Raw genomic sequence first — 19,485 nt, forward strand, 5'->3', positions numbered from 1 at the left:
ACAGTCATCAAGATGTGGGTTACTGCATCTCAGAGGAACTTATAACGGGAAGTCGCCTTTTTTGCGGAAAATTTTGTCTCCACATTCCTCTTCTTTTTGTACTGTTAATCTTCCCCTCCAGCTAATCCAGTGGGAAGATCCACCATGATTATCTCTCGCCTGTATTCATAACCAGCCCCATACAGCCTGTCATATCTGTGTTTCTCCTCTTCCTTTCTCACTTCTGTCGCTCTCTTATTCCTCCTTCTCTACTGTCTTTCTCACACTTTTTAAGCACCCCCTCTACACACACACACACACACACACACTTTCTTTAACAAGCCCTTCATATGAGAGTGACAAGAATAAATTATTTGACACAATTCAGAGATGCTGGTGCAGCTACTGAAAGTGATATTATTGTGTAGGGTTGTGTGTGAGACTGTGAGGCGCAGTATAAGGCAGATGAATAAATAGTGTTATTATTAGAAGCAAAACAGTGATTTGAAGGGATAACGCAGCGGTAGCTGCGTGTTCATGTGATAACGATAATGATAAGTGTGTTTCTCCGGAGGAGGATTGTCGTGACAAGGATATTTTAATTAGATTAGACTCAGCGTGTTTTGATACCCCGCTGATGTTTGTAGGTATGGGTGCATGTGTATTTGTGTGTACCTAGCTTGAACGTTGAGTTTGAGTAATGTGGGACACTGAGCCAGCCTTTCCTTTTGCCATCACTGTCCGTGTTTGTGTCTGCGTGTTCGACTCTGCCTCTACTTCCTCTCCTTCTATACGTCAGTATCTCCAGCCTCAGAGCCCCATCTATTAAACTCAGTGCAAGACTGTAGTCTTTTTTCCATCTGTCTCCACTCCAGTCCTCTCCTTTCAACACATCTGCTCATTTTCAATCTCATCCATTCTGCTTCTCTGATTGCCCTCTTCTTTTTCTTTTTACCTTCTCCTCCCTGACTTCTTCAACTGCCTTTCCCTTTCACGTCTTACCCGCTTTTACCTCTTCATCCACTCTCATTTTTATCTGAGATGTCGTTGTGTTGTTTGCGTGATTAGGGAGCTGTTTTCCCCATGAGAGCAACAGTCTAAATCACAAAATCACTCAGTAGCACAAGATAGCGATACACCAAAGGTATAATTAGTCCTTAATTAGAAACTTTATCTAACACATTACACGGCTGTAATCGGGAATGTGCTAACAAACTTGGATTGTGAAATTAGATTCCTGCAATACAAGAGAGGCAGGATAGTCTACCTCAATGCGTTGCACCAGTTGCTTGGAAACATTGTTACCTATTTTAGTATAAAATTTCAGTTTACCGCATGTCAGTTTTTTTTTTTTGTTTGTTTTTTAATGTCGTTCTTCAGACAAAACTAGAAACAGCTTCAGGATGAAAGGCTGTGTTCTGCTGTGAAGCACTTAGTGAGAAAACATGGCTGATACAAGATTCTGAAAAGCAAATCTGATGTAATGTGCAAAGCAATGACTTGACATTAGGGTGCGTATGTGTGTTTCAGAGCTTGAGGTAGCCAGGCTGAGCACGGATGGCGACCTTGCAGACCTGACATTCCCTCAGTCAGAACAACATGGAAACTCCATCCAGCTGTCAGCCAGCACTCTCAAACAGCACGGCCGAAATGGTAAAAGACAAATCTCATATCCCCTTTGTCCCTCACGCTTACCGTGGAGTTCATGAACTTGGACTCTCTCTTCCTACCTGTCTAACCGACTTTCTTTAGATGGATTTTCTTTCTTTTTCCTCACGTCCACCATCTATTTCTGTAATAGTGGTTCATGGCAACAATTTTCAAGAGCACAGTCTCCATATGTCTTCTTACAGGTGAGATCAGGATGGCCTTTGTGCTGTACAGGAACTTGGGTTCCTACCTGCCCACGGAGAATGCCAGTGTCAGACTGAGCGGTGATGCAGTCTATCCGAATTACTCTGTTATCGTCAATTCCCCGGTCATCACGGCGTCCATTAACAAGGAGAGCAACAAGGTTTACCTGTCTGAGCCTGTGGTCTTCACTGTTAAACACCTGCAGGTAAGTAGACAGAGACAGAGTAGGCAGAGCTTTTAATCATACGTCTGTTCTCGAGCTTTCATTTTTCATTTATTGGCAAAAAGAATAAATTGAAAAAGACCAGAGTCTGATTTTGATATTTTCATTTTTATCTTTGACCATTTTTCATATCGTAACAGTTACTCGACAGAAATGTGGCTGGAATCCAAGTTCTTCTGCTGCAGGGGCCCTCCTCTGTCCTCCATATTAAAGAATAATGTACTTTTATCTAGTTAAGGAGATATTCTTTTTGAATATGAGAAGCACTTATGGGTAGTCAGTTTCTTACTGACAGTGGACAGCCGTCAGAGCGCTCTTAGTTTGAAGAATCTGGGAGGAATTCTGTCAGGTAGCTCACAGCTTCTCAGGAAGGGGCCACCAGAAGAGCTCGTTTTCACCATCTAGAACAACTCAAACGCGCCACATAGTAACGTTTATATAATGTCACTTTAGCCTCAGATGGTTGTTTATTTTGTCAGAATTAGCTCAACCGTGTTGCTCCGCATCAGTTGCATGCAGTGACTGCCCACCGTATCCTCCCGCCGATCGTCTTTGACTCACATTACGCCCAAGATTCGGTCTAATTCCAAAATACAAGATGGCAAAAATGAGTGAAAAGCCTGGAAAAGTACGCCATGATTCACAAAAATTTGATTTCATTTGTATCACTGTGGAAATGAGTACAGACAGATGGGAATGTCAACAAATGCGAGGAACTGTTGTTTTGGGGTTTTTTCCCTACAGATTTGCCTTATTCATTAATAGAACATAGGATTGTCTTTTATAAAATGGTGCTGATAATAAAAAATGATCACACGCGCAAAAGCATAAATGGCGTGGGCTACAAAATAATCCTGCATCTTCAGGTTATAAATCCTCCTGGAAATTTGCACACGTCTATCAGCCTCGTACTACTCCCAAGGAATGCCCAGATGTAATTACAAATGATCAGTGGAAAGCGCCTCCTGAATGTTGATGCACAGAAATGAACCTGCTGATCGGTGAATCTTTACTGTGAATCAATGCAACAGTAGACGGGAAAAAAACAAACTGACTTTTTCTGACACAGAAATCGAGACACTTACGAGCCAGGAAATTCTTGCTGTCCCTGGACACTCGCTCCACCCTAATGTCTCCATTAATGTAGTCCTCTCGCAGTGCCAGTGCATCCTTCATTCAGCATTACGCATGTGTGTCACTATAGTATTTATAGGCTATATTTACAGCCAACAGTCTGATTAATTAACACCCTGCAAAAATGACGACGGCAGTCAGTGCCATTCCCCCACACTGGGATATATCACTGACTGTCGTGAAAATGGGAGTTTGAGAGTCGGAACGCAACGGACAGAACAAACTAGGCACGCATTATTATTAGTCCTCATAATTGAAATATGGAGTGCAATGATTGTGCGAGAGCCATTGCCGGTTTTATTCGCAGGATTTACATGGCCTGTATACTCAGGCTGTGAAGATGTGCCAGGTAAGGTGACTGATGAAACCCCAGTGAGTGTTGGCAGCCTAGCGAAGCTTACAGTGCTCTTTATATGCATTGAAATCCCAATCATGTCCAAGGTAGTGATTTAACACAAAAAAACTAGATGAAAACTAGAGTCTTACTTGGCGGTAAAACTATATGCTCAAGATGTAGAACTACCGATAAACTGATTCCTTCATTCTAGAATATTTGTTTATTTACCTCCGTATTGTTGCAGTATAGTTAGAAATGATGAATAAATAAATGAATAAATCGTGTTGTTGTGTAGAGAGTTTGTCATTGTGTTGAACACCAGTTGATGATAGTTCCACTAATTAGCCTAATTTATATGGTGGGAATGAAAAGGATTCAATATATTAACACTCAATATTGGGGCAAATAGGATGTCAGAATGTCCTGAATCCTGCCACCCGCCACATCACGGCAGGATCTGAACATTGCAACAGCTGCAGTGCTCCACATCTGACCCCAAGAGTCAGAAGCAAGAGCTCAGTCTCTCCTCTGCACTCCAGTATTGGACAATGTGATGATGAGGAAGCGCTGAAGAAATAATGAGCAGAATTGAAATTGTGATTCCAGTTGACCTTTGTCTTTTACAGTTAAAAAGGTTAATATGGAATATCTATGGCTCACTGGCACAAGCCCAAATATTCCTGCTGGTTTCAATGTTTATGTTAATGTAGATTTAAGTAATGTGTGAAATGATATGTCAATAATGCCTGAGAGATTCTCATTGTCAGTTTCTGCAATATAGCCTCAGCTATGTGTGTCTGCAATGTTCCTATGCATAGGTCAGAGTTTCCATGCCAGTGCCAAAATTTATTCCTGTTGAGATAAATTTTTAAGATCCCGACATTTCCATGAGAAGTTGCATTCACCTCCAGGTCCCCTTTCTGCGATAATACAGCATTGAATGAGGCCCCTACCTTCGAATGAGTTGCAAATAGGACACTTGAGCTTGAATCAGATTCAAGACTCAGGTCTCGACTGCTGTAGGGCTTACTTACTGGAGCCTCGACTTAACTTGAAGATCTTTGTCTTGTTTTGACTCATTGCCAGCTTGAATATTGGATCATTTGCCTTTGCACTGAAAGCTCTCGGTCACGTCTTTGAAAAGAAAATGTTAAAAAATGCTGTGTCATCTACAGTCTGTGTTCAAAGGTCAGAATGTCTTGCGACAACGTTGCAATTTGCTTTTGAAGACTTTGAAGACAACTTTGACTTCCCCTTAATGACATAAGAAGGCATTTGCAATAACAGGCTGAATTCCATACCGTATCAATTAGGATGGTCAGCCTCGCAGTTTTACTTTGTGTTTATCATCCAACAAGAAAATGCGTATCCATTTGGCGACCCAGCTTGTTGACAGCAGATTCCTCACTTGCTCTTTTTGAGAGTATCTTTACAACGCACAACACGAGCCGCTCCTACACTCCCGATCCGCCCACAACAAGCACCGACGCTGCACTGTCACCTCCTGCCCTGGCTCAGTGTTTATTTGTTGCTGCACTCTTTGCGTTCTGTCCCTTCTGTTTGTTGTTTTGTTGCTGTGAGTGCTTGACTCCCTCTCAGTGTTTCTTCCTCCCCATCATTTTTCCACCGATCCCTCCCACCAGTTTCTCACTTTTTTTTTGGCTCTCCAACCACTCTGTGTTTCTACTTCCCACCTCCCCATGGCCAAGTATCTATTTTTTGCCATCGTGGTCCCCTGATCCTCCTGCTTTTTGTCTCTCAGCTTCGTCCTGCCTGTCTGGGTATCTCTTGATCACCCTCTCTCTGTTCCTCCAGCATTCGGAAAAGAATTTCAATCCCAACTGCTCCTTCTGGAGCTACTCCAAGCGCACCATGACGGGATTCTGGTCCACACAGGACTGTCGTCTTCTAGCCACCAATCGCACACACACCAGCTGCTCCTGCACCCACCTCACCAGCTTTGCGGTGCTCATGGCCCACGTGGAGGTCAAGGTATGTGTTCATTCTGCTGCGCCTGCCAGGAAAGGGAGGGGGAAAATATCAAGAGGTCAGTTATTCATCATTTGATTAGCAGTGGCTGGCAAGCTGTCAAACACTGAAGGAAGGCAAGGAAAGAGGAGTTGAAGACCAAAACATCTGTGAAACAGATTAGAGTCTCATCACACTTGGCTGGGAAAACTTTTGCACTTAATTTGTTAGGACAGTTGACATTAAACTATAAAATAAAATATTATGAGCAACAAACATTACTTTGTCAGGGCTCTGTTCTGCCAAAGCAGATACAGAACAAAGCACAAGATCACATTGAATGGTAAAATTGATATTTTGACTGTTAAGTGAGATCACTAATTTGGATATCCATTAGATATAGTGGGTGGATAAAAGCATAATCGTCCTGCCCTGTGTGGGATAAGCACTTTTTTGTCTCCCTCTTTTGGTACGCTGAGACCACGCCTCTCCTCACAAATCAGCTCTGGTGTCTCTGGATATTGTGCGACACCCATTCTCTTCCTCTGGGCCCGAGGATGTGTGTTACATCTAAAGGGGTCATGGTCAGAGCCGACTTGGCAGCCCTCTGTGAACACTGTGTGAGGTTTTGAGCAGTAGATCCATCACAGGAATGTTATGTTGAACATTGCTCTGCCTGCCAGGTTGCAGGACACTGATGGATAGAGCCAGCACACCTGTGCAACGCAGCATAACGCTGTGGCCCTGAACGCTCAGCGACACACAGCCAGACTCACATCAGTCAGAGGCGACTGCGGTGGGGAGAGAAGGAGTTGTCTGTCACTCTGTTTCATCTTAGACGAATATGACTCCTGTATGTTTAATGGCAAACCAAGGTTAAACGCGGTTATAGTTGCTGCATTTTTAAAGTGCTTTTAGAAGTGACTGACTTAAGCTTTCCTTTCTTTTCTTGTTCTCTTCGCAGAAAACAGACAGCATGCACGACGTGCTCCTGGATGTCATCACGTGGGTGGGCATCCTTTTATCACTGGTTTGCCTGCTGATCTGCATCTTCACCTTTTGCTTCTTCAGAGGGCTGCAGAGCGATCGCAACACCATTCACAAGAACCTCTGTATCAGCCTGTTCATCGCTGAGTCATTGTTTCTGGTTGGAATCAACAAGGCTGATCAGCCGGTAAGAAGGGTGGCGTTTTCTTTTTTGACGTGTGTCCAAATAATGCAGAATGTGTTCATCGGTATTCTTTTACGACAAGCCCATCTTTGGTAGAATGAGTAGGATAGAATACAAAATATTGATTTTGTTTTGTAGCCCTGACCACTGATCTTGCAAAATAATTTGCAAAATAAATTGTGACATGTTTACATTCTGCCAGCAGTTGCCCAAATTACAGCTATGTGAACAGGAGGCAGCAGATTTTGAATCTGTCGTTTTTGTGGTAAAAAGTCAAAAACTAACATTTTTCTTTGCAGCTGTCAAACAAAGCATGTCTTTGTATTCAAACCAGATTGGATTGTGCAACTTTTCTCTCATACACTCTTTGCTACATGTGCTCAACCCCCTGTTATCATACTGAGAAAAAGAGGCGACCACAAATTAACGGCATTAAACTTTACCAATTCATAAACGGTCGTACTGCATGAATGGCAAAGTAACTTTACTATGATGAATATGTAGCGGTCAAACACCTCAATTCCCAGTCACCACAAAAATTATTCACAATGCAAAGTGCACTTTACACAGACGCTGCCACATAATATATGAAATTATTATTAAGTGTTGGCTCAGATGACGTCATTGCTGTGCTACATTAGCTTCAGTCTCTCTTTTCTCACAGAATCCTGTTCGTTGTGTGGAGTATGTTAGTTAAAGCTTTTTCCCACAACAAAGTCTAAACTGAGGTAGATTTGAGAATGTAAGTTTAACCTGCATTTAGTACTTAAACTGAGACCTCAGACTGTACACATCAATGCTAAATGGTAGAATTACCTTGCAGGAAAAATGTGCTACAGGCCTCTGTGCTACATAGAAAATGGACTTTTATTGATTGACTAATATATATTGTGTTGTAAAAACTTTATGCTACACCAGCTGTAATTGCTAAGTACCACTGAGACAGAGCAGAGACAATTACATCACAATGTTTGTAATGTAGATGTTGCCAAAGTACTCATTTATTGTATAGGAATATGTCACCCAGGTAATCTGGAAATATTACTGAATACCATTCGGCAAACTGCTCACGAGCAAGATTTGGACCAAACAATACACACTGACATTCAGACCAAGATTGGGATTCATTTGAAATATTAGACAGTATTTCCTTTCATTCAGGATCAGCATAAAAAAAAAAAATATGTACAGGAATGGCCTATACCAGAGGTCACTAACAGCGGTCCGGGTCCGGACCCAGATGCCGTCCTATGCGGACCCAGACCTATAATCAATAGATTACTGAGGGATTCTACATTTGCGGCACTTCTATTTTAACCAGCACAGCTTTCCTAGTCTTTACGGTATTTGTTTAGCAGACCTTACAGACCAATTGCATGCGAGTTAAGCCATCCCACATGATGCTGCTCAGCCAATCAAATCTGTGTAAACAACAGCGTGGAACATCATAATATATATACAGTATATATAAAACCGCTATATATATCATAATATATTTATATATTATCATGTTCTGGACCTTCTCTTGAGGAAATTTTCTCTAACTGGACCTCTTAAAATTTTTGTTGAATACCCCTGGCCCATACCATTCTTTGTTGCAGCGACATTGAAGAAGCCTGTGACTGAACACACTTCATTGTTTGATCACCATGTTAATGAGTGTGTGCAGTGTCTTTTATGTTCAGCCGCTTTCGCAACATTCCTCCTTGCATAATCAGCTCCAGGGACTCCAGAGCAGTCCCCAGCACAGCCTTCTTCATCAGTTTGTTCAATTTCTTTGAGTCACTGGCTCTGATGCTGCTACGCCAACAGATGGCTGCAAAGCAGATTGCAATCTCCGCCACAGACATAGAGAAAGTCAACATCTTGCAGTAAATATTGAAGGACCCAAGCTTTCTCAAGTAGTACTATCGAAATAAAAAGTCCTGCCCCTGAATGTGTAGAGTGTTTGTGAAGCAATTTTTTAATGATGCCAGTGTAAAGCTTTGTCTTCAATAATGGGTGGCACTGTTCTGGCTCTACCACATGGTTGAAATTCTGTTTTGTGCAATCTGTGTTTGTCTACATTTGATATTTCAGTCGTGCTTCAGGACTTTAAACCTGACCCTAAGGCTACACTTGCACCCAAATATCATTACATAAAAGATACATTAGAGCATACACAGTTTAATTTCAAATTTTGTAAGACTCTTAAGGAATCTTCACCTTTGAAGTGGTTTGAATCAGGGCTTGTGTGGGGCTCCTGTGGGGACTGAAAGCTGCCCCCCCTTCCAACGTTTTCTCCCACACAGTATACAAGAACAGCCGCAGACTCCTGCTGTGTGTTTAGAGCAAAGATATTCCATATACAAATGAAAAGACAAAGCAATCTGATGGCGTGTGTCCCTTCCCACCGATGCATCTCTCTTTCTCTGAGTGTATGTGTTCGTTAGAGAGGGATCGTGTTTCTTTGTATGTTTTTGTGCATTCTGTTCGCCTGTTAATTACTGGTGACTATTTTTGACCCCCATTAACACCTTAGCTGTAGTCCTTAGCTCACAGCCGGTTAAGCCTGTTATTCCACAAGGAAAACTTAATGACTTCTGCATAAGCAGCCACTTTTTTTTTTTTACCTGTGTGGGTGCGCGCATGTGTGCACATCTTTGCCTGTATGTGGAAGCATCGCTGTGTGACCCTTAGAAATGGAAATGACTGACTCCCTCGCCCCCTAAACTCATTGTCTCTCAGACATTAGGTAATTGTCTCTAACTGCAAACTCCCCCATTATTGAACTCAGTTAAATCCTCCATTGAATGATTTAGGAGTGACTCCTTAGATTAGAACATTGCCATCACCTGATGGACAAAGTCTCCCCTCTGGTTTTTTTGTTGTTGTTTTTTTTCAACCTCTTTTTATAAGCACCATACCATATTTTTAGTCTTGATACTTCCTTTTCATTTCCCTACCTCTCATCTTTTGCCACTGTGTTTTTGTTTTCTTGTTATTTTCTCAAGTTTTCATCGCTTTCATCGTACAATTTAATATATTTTCACCTACAGTCGTTGTGAGCGTACCGTCACAAAGTTTAAACAAGTGGGTATACATGTAATCATTTGTATTTGATATGTTACAATTACTATATTCACAGGAAACTAAACTCTAAAACAGATACATATAATCAACATGTGCATTATGTTGATTATGTTGTATGTATCTATATTAAAGAATTCAGATGGGATTAAAGTACACATTCCAGTCTTTAATTTAGTCATTTTCATACATTTCAGTTTCATAATTCAGACATCACAGCAATTTCTATACATAGTCCCCCTCATTACATTCAAATCAAGTGACTGGCTTGGCCGTTCAAGAATTTTTCTATCTTTTTAGTTTTCCGAAGCTTTGGGCAACTGTGTTGCCTTGAAGATATCATCAATGAAGATAAGTGTGCCAGAACCTGTGGCAGCCATACATGCCCAAGCCATATCACCCCCACCACCATGTTTTCTATGGATCTTTGGGTAGTTCCTTTTCATCGCCACACTTTCTTCTTGCTATCACTCTGATACAGGCTAATCTTGGTCTCATCTGTCCATAACACCTTTTTCCAGAATTCTGTAGGCTTCTTTATGTACTTTTTGGCAAACTGTAATCTGGCCATCCTGTTTTTGTGGCTAACAGCTGGTTTGCATCTTGTAGTGTGGCCTCTGTATTTCTGTTCATGAAGTCTTCTGCAGATAGCTGTCTCTGACAAAGACACACCTGCCTCCTGAAGACTGTTCCTGATTTGTTGGACAGACATAATGAGGAATCTTCTGTCATCAATAGTGGAGGTCTTCATTTGCCTACCAGTCCCTTTGTGATTACAGTTTCGCCAGTGCATTCTTTCTTAATGATCTTCCAGAGAGCATATTTTGGTAATCCTAAGGTTTGACTGATGTCTTTAATGGTTTTGTTATTGTTTTTCAGCCTCATAATAGCTTCCTTGACTTTTATTGGCTTCTATTGGCTTCTCTCCTCGTGCTGAATAATGGCAACTAGAGAATCCAAATAGTAGAAGCAAGCCTAGATACCTTATCCCTGCACTAAGCAATGACACACACCTGAGTGAACAAAAAAAAAAAACCTGGGAAGCCAATTGTCCCAAACATTATGGTTCCCTGAAATGAGGTGGACTATGTACAAAGAGTGTTGTCATTTCTACTTGGCGGAACTGAGATGTGTGAAAATTAAAGTCTGGAATGTGTACTTTTATCAAATCTGAGTAGGGGGACGTCAAAGACAAATGGACTTTGTCCCAAACATTATGGACTCTCTGTGGGCTCTCAATCTCTTGTCTATCCAAGTATTGCCAAATTTGAAATCCCTCATATTTTCTTCCTGAATATGATAAATCCTTACTCGCTAAATCTGATAAATACCCTCATCGCCTGTGGCGTTTCATCAGTGCAAGTGTCTACCAGGTTAAACGTTTCCTGAGAATTTTTTGTGTGTGGGTTGTGTGTACGTGTAAGTCCCTTTAATCTTTTCTTTCTCCCACCAGATTGTCTGTGCAGTCTTTGCGGCCTTGCTCCACTTCTTCTTCTTGGCAGCGTTCACCTGGATGTTCCTGGAAGGGGTGCAGCTCTACATCATGCTGGTAGAGGTGTTTGAGAGCGAACACTCCAGGACTAAGTACTTCTACCTGGCAGGATATGGAGTGCCTGCTGTCATAGTGGCTGTCTCCGCTGCAGTGGACTACAGGAGCTACGGCACTGATAGAGTGTAAGGAAGGCGGCAAGGAGTGTGTTGCATGAAAGGAGGATGAATGGCAAGTGAGGAAAAAAAAAAAACAAGGAAAAAAAAAAAACAAGGAGTGCCTGCTGTCATTTTGGCTGCGTCTGCCACAGTGGACACTACAAGCTTTGGCACTTCTCAAGTGTCAATAACAGAGAGGCTGAGAGGGGAGAGAATCTGAAAGGGATGAAAAAGAGGAGGGAAGTATGTGGACAAGCAGGAGAGGAGGCACCATAGAGTGCCTGCATGAGTGAGGCAGCTATAATGTGTGAATATGGAAGGATTTAGCAGGCAGGAGAGAAGGAGGGGGGATGTGCAGCGGAGCAGACTGAGGGGGAAAAAGAGTGTGAGAATGGAAGGATTGGGAAGGGAGTGATGGAGTATTCTGTTAGGGTGTGCACACATCCGTACTGCTTCGCACTTGTGTGTGTTGAAACAAAACTGGCCTCTGCGGACGGAATGCATAGTATTGAAGGATGAGGACATATTTTAAAAGCACAAGGTCGCGTAGTCATGCACGCTCGACTTGTCCAACCCCAGACACTGCGTGACTCCAAGAGAAAAAGAAGTCATTCGTATGAGGCATATGCAAAATAAGCAACCTACAAACAAACAGGAGCGAACACAGTGCCCAGTCACACTTGAGTGGCACATCTACTCCATTCATGCTTTGACTATGAAAAGAGGCCACAGTTTTACTCATTACTGCATGTACATATTAGATACATAATGCGCATGTAATGTACGCGTTGCTCTCGACATGACATGACATGACCCGTAATCCATTCTGTGAAAATCCAAAGTGGACATTGACAATGTGGATGCGGCAGGAGAAAAATCTCTTTCCTCAGTTGCATATAAAAGAGCATCTCCCTACAGAATTTTTTTTTTTTTTAAATGACAGAAAGCTATAGCACCATTACATGATTCACATGCTCAAATGCTAACATTCGCTGCTTCTAGGACCTTCTGTAGTTCACACATTACAGCTCTCCACTATCTACACTTCAACTAATAGAGGTTTGAAGACAAGGGAGGGGTGGAATTTAGCTGTGTTTAACTATCAAGACACACCAATTCGCAGGCCACTTAGATCAATATTTCATTGCAGGGCAATCATTAAAACATGAGAGTCTGAATGCCAAGTTCTGGTTGAATAATCACACCGCATGTCATTATCCAACAAAGCATTGTAGAAGACTTGACACAGTGGGCTTAACACTTGAAAAATTAAGCTAAATGACATGGTATGTTTTTCTAGAATGAAGTACAGACTCTCACACGTATTTGATGTACATGATTGTCATTGTAAAACTGATTTTCTTCAGTAGTTTTTTGGTAATATTGCACGCAAATAGCTTTTAAATAGCTCTATGCCCCATGGCCCTCACTAATTTGAAATGTAATTGACAGAACTAGTTCCACTGCAAAGTACTTTTCATTAGAAGCGAGGCCTTTTAGGACTCATTTATCAGTCCGGCCTTTAAAATGACACTGCTTATCATTTTTGACATAACACATCGGGACAAAAACTTCTGAAAATATCATCTGCCATCCCTGCTGTGTCACCTTGTCACGCAACGCACCCCCGTTCCTCTGCCCGTTAGCCGGTGACAGAATCTCATTCACAGCCCATCATGAAGGTGGCTATGACTTAGCAAAAGGAGCCCTAATGGAGGATACTGTGACACAGTCAGGGACCTATAATGGAGGGCTCACTAATGTGTTGGAAATTGAAAGATTAATAATTCAAAAGCAGCTGGTCATGAATCAGTTGGCAATTTTGCTCCAATGGTTTCTCTCTGGCACCTTTCTCTGCCACCAGTTAGGCCTGACCTCAATGGAGGGCACTCTAGGACGTTTTTTTATTTTTTTTATTTCATTTCTTACCCTGTTTGGTGCCATTGATGACAGAAGTTTTGGTTAATACATTTTAGTATATAGCAGTATATCCTTTAGAACCAAGGCAGGCCTCAGGGTCAGAAATTGCCAGGCGTGTCTGTGTGTTTGTGTCCTACATGTGTGTTTGTGTGCATGAATTAGGCCCCTCCTCTGTCCTTTAACTTCGCAGCCATTCCCAGACTCCATAAATAGCCCTCTGAGGTCTACATCCATAACTCAGTATTTAAATGAACACGGTCATGTCATATTTTTGCGACCACAGGATGTGGCATATATCTGTGCCCTAAGGGGGAAGTAAAGGTTTATTTATCACACATGCTCATCCCTCGCTGTCTCCCCCTCTGTGGGTGATGTATGTTTGAGGTGCACACGTCATCTATTTTCCTCCAACCTGTAACACCTTTTGTACTGTTCTTCATCTCTTTCACTTTTTCATCCAGCCCAATTCCTTTTGTCCTCCCTCTGTTGAGAGGAGTTTGATATACTGTTTGTCTTGTAATGTACTTCTCTCTCCCCCCCCACCACCACCACCTCCCCTCCTGTGTGTGTCTGACCGTGATGCATGTCCTGTCCTGTAACGGTAAATCCTCGCTTGCCTACATTCATCTGAGACTGGAGTATGTTTTTAATCCCTGTGCGTCTTTTTTCCTCTCCTGTTTTTCTTCTCCGTGTTTCTCATGCATGATGTCTTTGTCTCCCCGTCTTACTCTTCATCTTCTGTCTCTAGGTGCTGGCTGCGGCTGGATACATACTTCATTTGGAGCTTTATAGGACCTGCTACACTCATCATTATGGTAAGATACGCACACACGTACATGCTCACACACCCTTGACATAGCTCTACACGTACAGAGAGAACGGCTGCTGCGTGTTCGTGCAGGAACACAGGGTTACATTAAGGTGTTAGATAATCTCCTACAAGTTTTTCCTGAGCTCCCCAGCAGTGTAAGTATAAGCACAAGGAAGTTTATATGTCAACTTAATAATCCCCACTCATGGATTAGCTCTCAAGTGGGCACATATTCCAACAACCTTGAAATCTTTGGAGGGGACATAGAGCACACACCGGTGTGTGTTACACAGATTATGAAGAACTCAGCAAACTAATGTTGCCATTGGGCACCTACTTTACAATCCAAGTTCTGTTTTTCCTCCTGGCCCAGCTGTTTGCCTGCGATGCCAATGGAGCCGTTGCTGGGGAAACACAAGCTGCCAGAGAGTTAGACTAATTTTCTCAGTCTTTTTTATAGAGCAATGCTGAATGAGTTTCAGCAGCCAGCAAACTGTTGTGAGGAGGGAGGAACAGACATTCTACCTTGAGTAAGTCAACATAGACAGAAATAAAGTGAGACAACCCGGCAGACTCACAGGCGGGAATAGAAAAAAGAAACCTAAAAAGCATTGTTGGATACAAAATGAAACAACGCGACATGTTCCCAGTTGCCTGTATGCCTGAGATGCTTTGTATTCAGTTTAGATATGTCAGACAGGTTAGCACTGATCTTGCAAGTGCTGCAAAGAGGGGAGCACAGTGGAGGAGAAACTGCTGCGTTACAGCCCGCACCCACTGGTGACAGCTTCTGAGACCCAGCAAAACAAGCCAGGCAGCGATTACTAAAGATCCCAATCTACACGTTATCAAGCCAGTCAAAAAGACAGCACCTTTAGAATTGGGTTTATTTTAACGATGATCATTAAAGAATGTATGGACCGCTGTCTTAACCCTGAAGCTCGAGTTGCTGTATTTTGAACCAATAAAAGGTTGTAGATTTTGGACTGATACCCCCAAACCAATTACAGCTGGAAGGGAAAAATAAAAGGATATGCACTCTTTTTGAGTCATTTGCAGCAATGACACTATCTTTATAAGTCTGATTACTGCAGAAAAATAACTTACATATGTGAATGTCTTTGTTTTTCAGCTAAATGTAATCTTCCTTGGTATTGCCCTCTATAAGATGTTCCATCACACAGCCATCCTTAAACCAGACTCTGGGTGTCTGGACAACATCAAGTAAGTTCCTCTGTTCATACCGTTTTGCCACCACACCGCTGTTCCAGGTGTTGACAGCAAGTGTGATTATGCATGTGGGTGTAAATTAGGCTGAAGGAAGAGTTGACACTTTGGGAAATATGCTGTCTTAAAATGTAATTCTTTTCAATCTTGCATTTTGATTTAAACGTATTTTGATTAATTAATTTGTTCATTTCTTTTTTACTGAGTTGGTCAACACAATTTTTCATGTCTGCTAGGATGACAAATATTAGCTTTCACTTGGAGTGAGATTTGGATCGAGAGAGTGAGGAGTGGATGGGTGATAGACAGCCTATCATAAGTTGTTTTCAACAAAAAAAATTATTTGGGTGGACTGGTCCTTTTGCAAAGCCAAGAAGAGGGAGTTGAGTTATTTTTTTTATGTTTATGTGTGGTAAATAAAACAACATCCCAAATAATGTATCAATAATCATTGGCCTAAATCAACAGAAAGTGTTGTTGACAGAATTGTTTATTAGTTTCACTGCAGTATCTTATGGCACAGTGAAAATATGAGGCTACTTATTGCCATATTTTGGTAGTTACTTTAATTATTAGAGACTTCCAATCGTTTATGGAGTTATGGAAAGCATCCATCTACACAAAAAATATACAAATTTTGGATTGAAGAAGGAAAAATGAAAGACTTAGAATAAACTTTTCATGAAAAATATCACCCGTGTAGCAGACAGATAAGACTTTTACTGTCTGTAAAATAACAGCTGTGGCGCAGTTCAAAAGTCAAGGTGTGAACAGCTGAAAATTTTTACTTTAAAATTGTGAGTCTGTGTGGGGCGATCTACCTGTCTGAAGTGAAGAAAAGTACAGAGTGTAATTTACCCTTAGGTCCTCGCCCATCTTGTCTCTGCCGCATAAGTGAGGACTAATTAACCCCATTAAACAGCATGTACTTCTTAAAGTCAGAGGAAAGACTGTCTAACAGCTAAAAGCAACAAATACAACTTGAGCTCCTGCTAATGGATTGTCAAACCTGAGTTTGATAATGATGAGTTCCTTTGAAAGATGTTACAGACAGGTCTGTGGCCATGCCTTCTGCCTCCAACAACTAAGACAGATATTAGTTTTGTTTTTATTGAAGTGGAGTTGTTCGAAGTACTTACTTGTAGTTAGTCTCTTTCTTCTTGTGGACAGTAGTCTAGATAAATATTTAGTATAAAACGACTCAAACTTCAAAAACCTAAAGCAGTTATTTTACCTGTTTCACTTTGATCTTAGACAATTATTTTCATTGGCACTAAATATTCTCAACCAAAGAATTTTGGGTTGCGTCGGCATTGCACAGTACTGTACAAGCAGTTGTTGACTGGTGAAGAACTTATAACACTTACGTGTCATAATTACTTCATACAGTCCTACATAAAAACAAAGCAAAACTAACAAACAAACAAAAAATATGAGCCTTTTAAGCACATGTCTTTAGGACAAAGTTTCATGTCAAACTTTTGTCTGTTTTACAAATTTGGGAAGTAGCTGGAACCAATAGACAGTTAGCTTAGCATAAGAACACTGGAGGCACAAAGAACTTGTGCTCTCATGGGGACTAATGTGCCATACTGCTGTTCTGCTGCATAATATTTCTTAGCAGCTGGAGAGATAATCCTTTATGCAATCTCAAATGTCACGCTTTGTATTTTTTCCTTCTATGGATTAAACAAAAGGATAATGGGTGTTTATTGAGCATTAGATTTTCTTGCCATTGGAGTAGAGCTAGTCATTTTGTTTTTATGCTAAGCTAACTAGCTTGTAACTCTAGCTTCATTCAGTTGCTATACTTGCATGAGAGTGGCACCAATCTTTTCATCCAGCTCTGAAGAAAGAAAATGAGCATGTTTCCCAAAATGTATAACTATTCCTTCAAATCTAATATCCAACAGTTTTTAATGTCACCATGTTGGATGAGGCACATTTCACCTTAATTTTGCATCATTTTGAGATATTACCCACTAAACTCATCTTAACATTGTTATCAGTCTTGTTCCTGATACCCACGCAACCCCTAGAGAATATTTTAATCAAATCTTAATTTCTATAGTACGGAGTTTCTGTCCAGCAACGAACTAACTAACTAAGATTTTGTCATTTCTTACTCCAACCCAACTCAACACAAAAAGTGTCATAATTCACACAATTTGTTATGGCTCGAAGCTCAATGACTTACTGTGCTCAGAATTTGTAATGTAAATCAGAAAATGACTCACTTGTTTCTTGAGGTATCATTTAGATATTATTGCCAATGTATCTTTCATGACAGCTGCTTAAGTAGAACTTAAAGGTAAAAGTGTTTAAAAAAAAATAAAGACAAAAGCTGATTTTTCCTTTTCTGTAGTTTAGGCGAATGTCATGAATAAGCCTGATGAAAGATGAAATTCAAAGGAAGATTTATAATTAAATGCTTTTGGGTCCTTCTTTTTCTTTGTAATGACTTTCCTTAGAGAGCACACTGAAGGCTGGCTAGATTTAAATCTATTTTACTTCATTAATCTTGTCTTAATGTGGTTCATTTGTTCATTAATCATCATCATTCTCTTTTTGTCTTGTTCTTTTTGTCTTATATTTGTTTTTCTTTCCTTTGTTTTCTTTGTCTCTTTAACCCCAAGCCATCATAAGTTATCTTTGTTGTGGATTGGCTCTGGTAAGGCCACTTTCCAATCAGCTGTTGTCGTCATACAGACAATTTGTTTGGTTTACTTGTCATCTTATTTGTCTATGCAAGTTGTTGAAAGTCTATGCATTAAACACTGAGCTGCCTTATAAAAGGGATTTCTTGTGCATTTGTGATTTCTTAGGTCTTAAAATCTAAAAGTCTATTGCACTTTTGATGTACTATAACTTAGCATGTGAATTCAGGGAAACAGCTGAGAGAACCTAAGACTCAAGAGAGCTTTGGAGGAAGAGGTGAAACGGTAGGAAAGAGAAAGACGAGTGTACCCTTTATTGAAGAGGGTCATCAGACAAGCTTTATTGGAGGTTCTGTCTCGCCTGAATGGTGCCACAGAGGGCAACGTCGAATCAATCACCTCAGTCTCACTCACTTACTCTCCTCCTCTGTCTCTCTTCCTCCTTCATGACTCTCCTAATATTCTACCCTCTGTGTTGTTCTCTCTCCATCCCTCCTCTTTCTTTCACTGTCTGCTTTCCTTGTTTCTATCCATTGCATTAGAGGTGAACACTGCCCAGTCAGCCAATCAAATTAATGGTCATCCTCTCAGCTGTGGCAGACCCAAAACTGTGACCTTTTGTAGGAAATGTCATTTGTAATGGCTGTAATGTCCCTCTACTTACTGCCCCGTGAAGCCAATCACATGGACGCATGCACACACAGGGACACATTTAAACACACATACATTCACACACAAACACTTAGGCAAGGACTTGCAAATGATATACATGCCTCAACATGACCACATTTCTTTGGCATTTGGCCTATGACTCATTCTTCATAGCCTTTATTTGAAATGGTGGTTCACAACCCTTAAAACTTTTTACTTTAGATATTAGATTACATTACACTGTTAATAGTCAAGATTGCACTAAGAGATTTCCAGACCCACTTCAGGCTGTGAAAATGTTTCTTTTACCTCCTGCCGGGTGTATGGGCTGATGAAGTTTGGCTGTATCTTGATAAAAGTGTAATGTAGAATATTTCCTTTTATAACCTCCCTTCCCTTCCCTTGAGATGAGATCTAAATGAGGAAATCCACCCTGACTAGTAAGGATATCATTCCTTTAAGCAAAACTCCCACTGTTTCTCCATCCCTTTCCCATAATGTCAGGGCTTTGAATGAACCTTATCTAATCCCTCTCTCCTGGTTCCATACCTATCAGCCTTGGATAGTTTTTCAAATCCCAGAGAAAAGACCAACTTTGCACGTTTGAATCTCAGTTGCAAAGAACAATAATTCATTTTCCTATTCTCTTCTTTCAAAGGTCTTGGGTGATCGGTGCCATAGCCCTGCTGTGTCTGCTGGGCCTAACCTGGGCTTTCGGCCTAATGTACATCAATGAGAGCACCGTGATCATGGCGTACCTGTTTACCATCTTCAACTCTTTGCAGGGCATGTTCATCTTCATCTTTCACTGCATCTTACAGAAAAAGGTGAGTCAGA

The 19,485-nt window shown here is 41.1% G+C and overlaps 1 protein-coding gene across 6 annotated transcripts in view; it reads left to right on the top strand.

Moving 5' to 3' along the window:
- Positions 1–19,485, top strand: part of adgrl3.1 (adhesion G protein-coupled receptor L3.1) — a 131,635-nt gene that overhangs the window by 99,859 nt on the left and 12,291 nt on the right. For all 6 annotated transcript variants that reach the window (XM_075462777.1, XM_075462772.1, XM_075462773.1 and 3 more), the window contains 8 exons: positions 1,510–1,632; positions 1,833–2,038; positions 5,343–5,519; positions 6,460–6,669; positions 11,189–11,409; positions 14,051–14,117; positions 15,246–15,337; positions 19,307–19,475. In XM_075462777.1, coding sequence (XP_075318892.1) covers positions 1,510–1,632; positions 1,833–2,038; positions 5,343–5,519; positions 6,460–6,669; positions 11,189–11,409; positions 14,051–14,117; positions 15,246–15,337; positions 19,307–19,475 — 1,265 coding nt within the window. The remainder of the gene's footprint in view (positions 1–1,509; positions 1,633–1,832; positions 2,039–5,342; positions 5,520–6,459; positions 6,670–11,188; positions 11,410–14,050; positions 14,118–15,245; positions 15,338–19,306; positions 19,476–19,485) is intronic.

Source organism: Odontesthes bonariensis, chromosome 4 (assembly GCF_027942865.1).
Source record: "Odontesthes bonariensis isolate fOdoBon6 chromosome 4, fOdoBon6.hap1, whole genome shotgun sequence".
Taxonomy (NCBI): Eukaryota; Metazoa; Chordata; class Actinopteri; order Atheriniformes; family Atherinopsidae; genus Odontesthes; species Odontesthes bonariensis.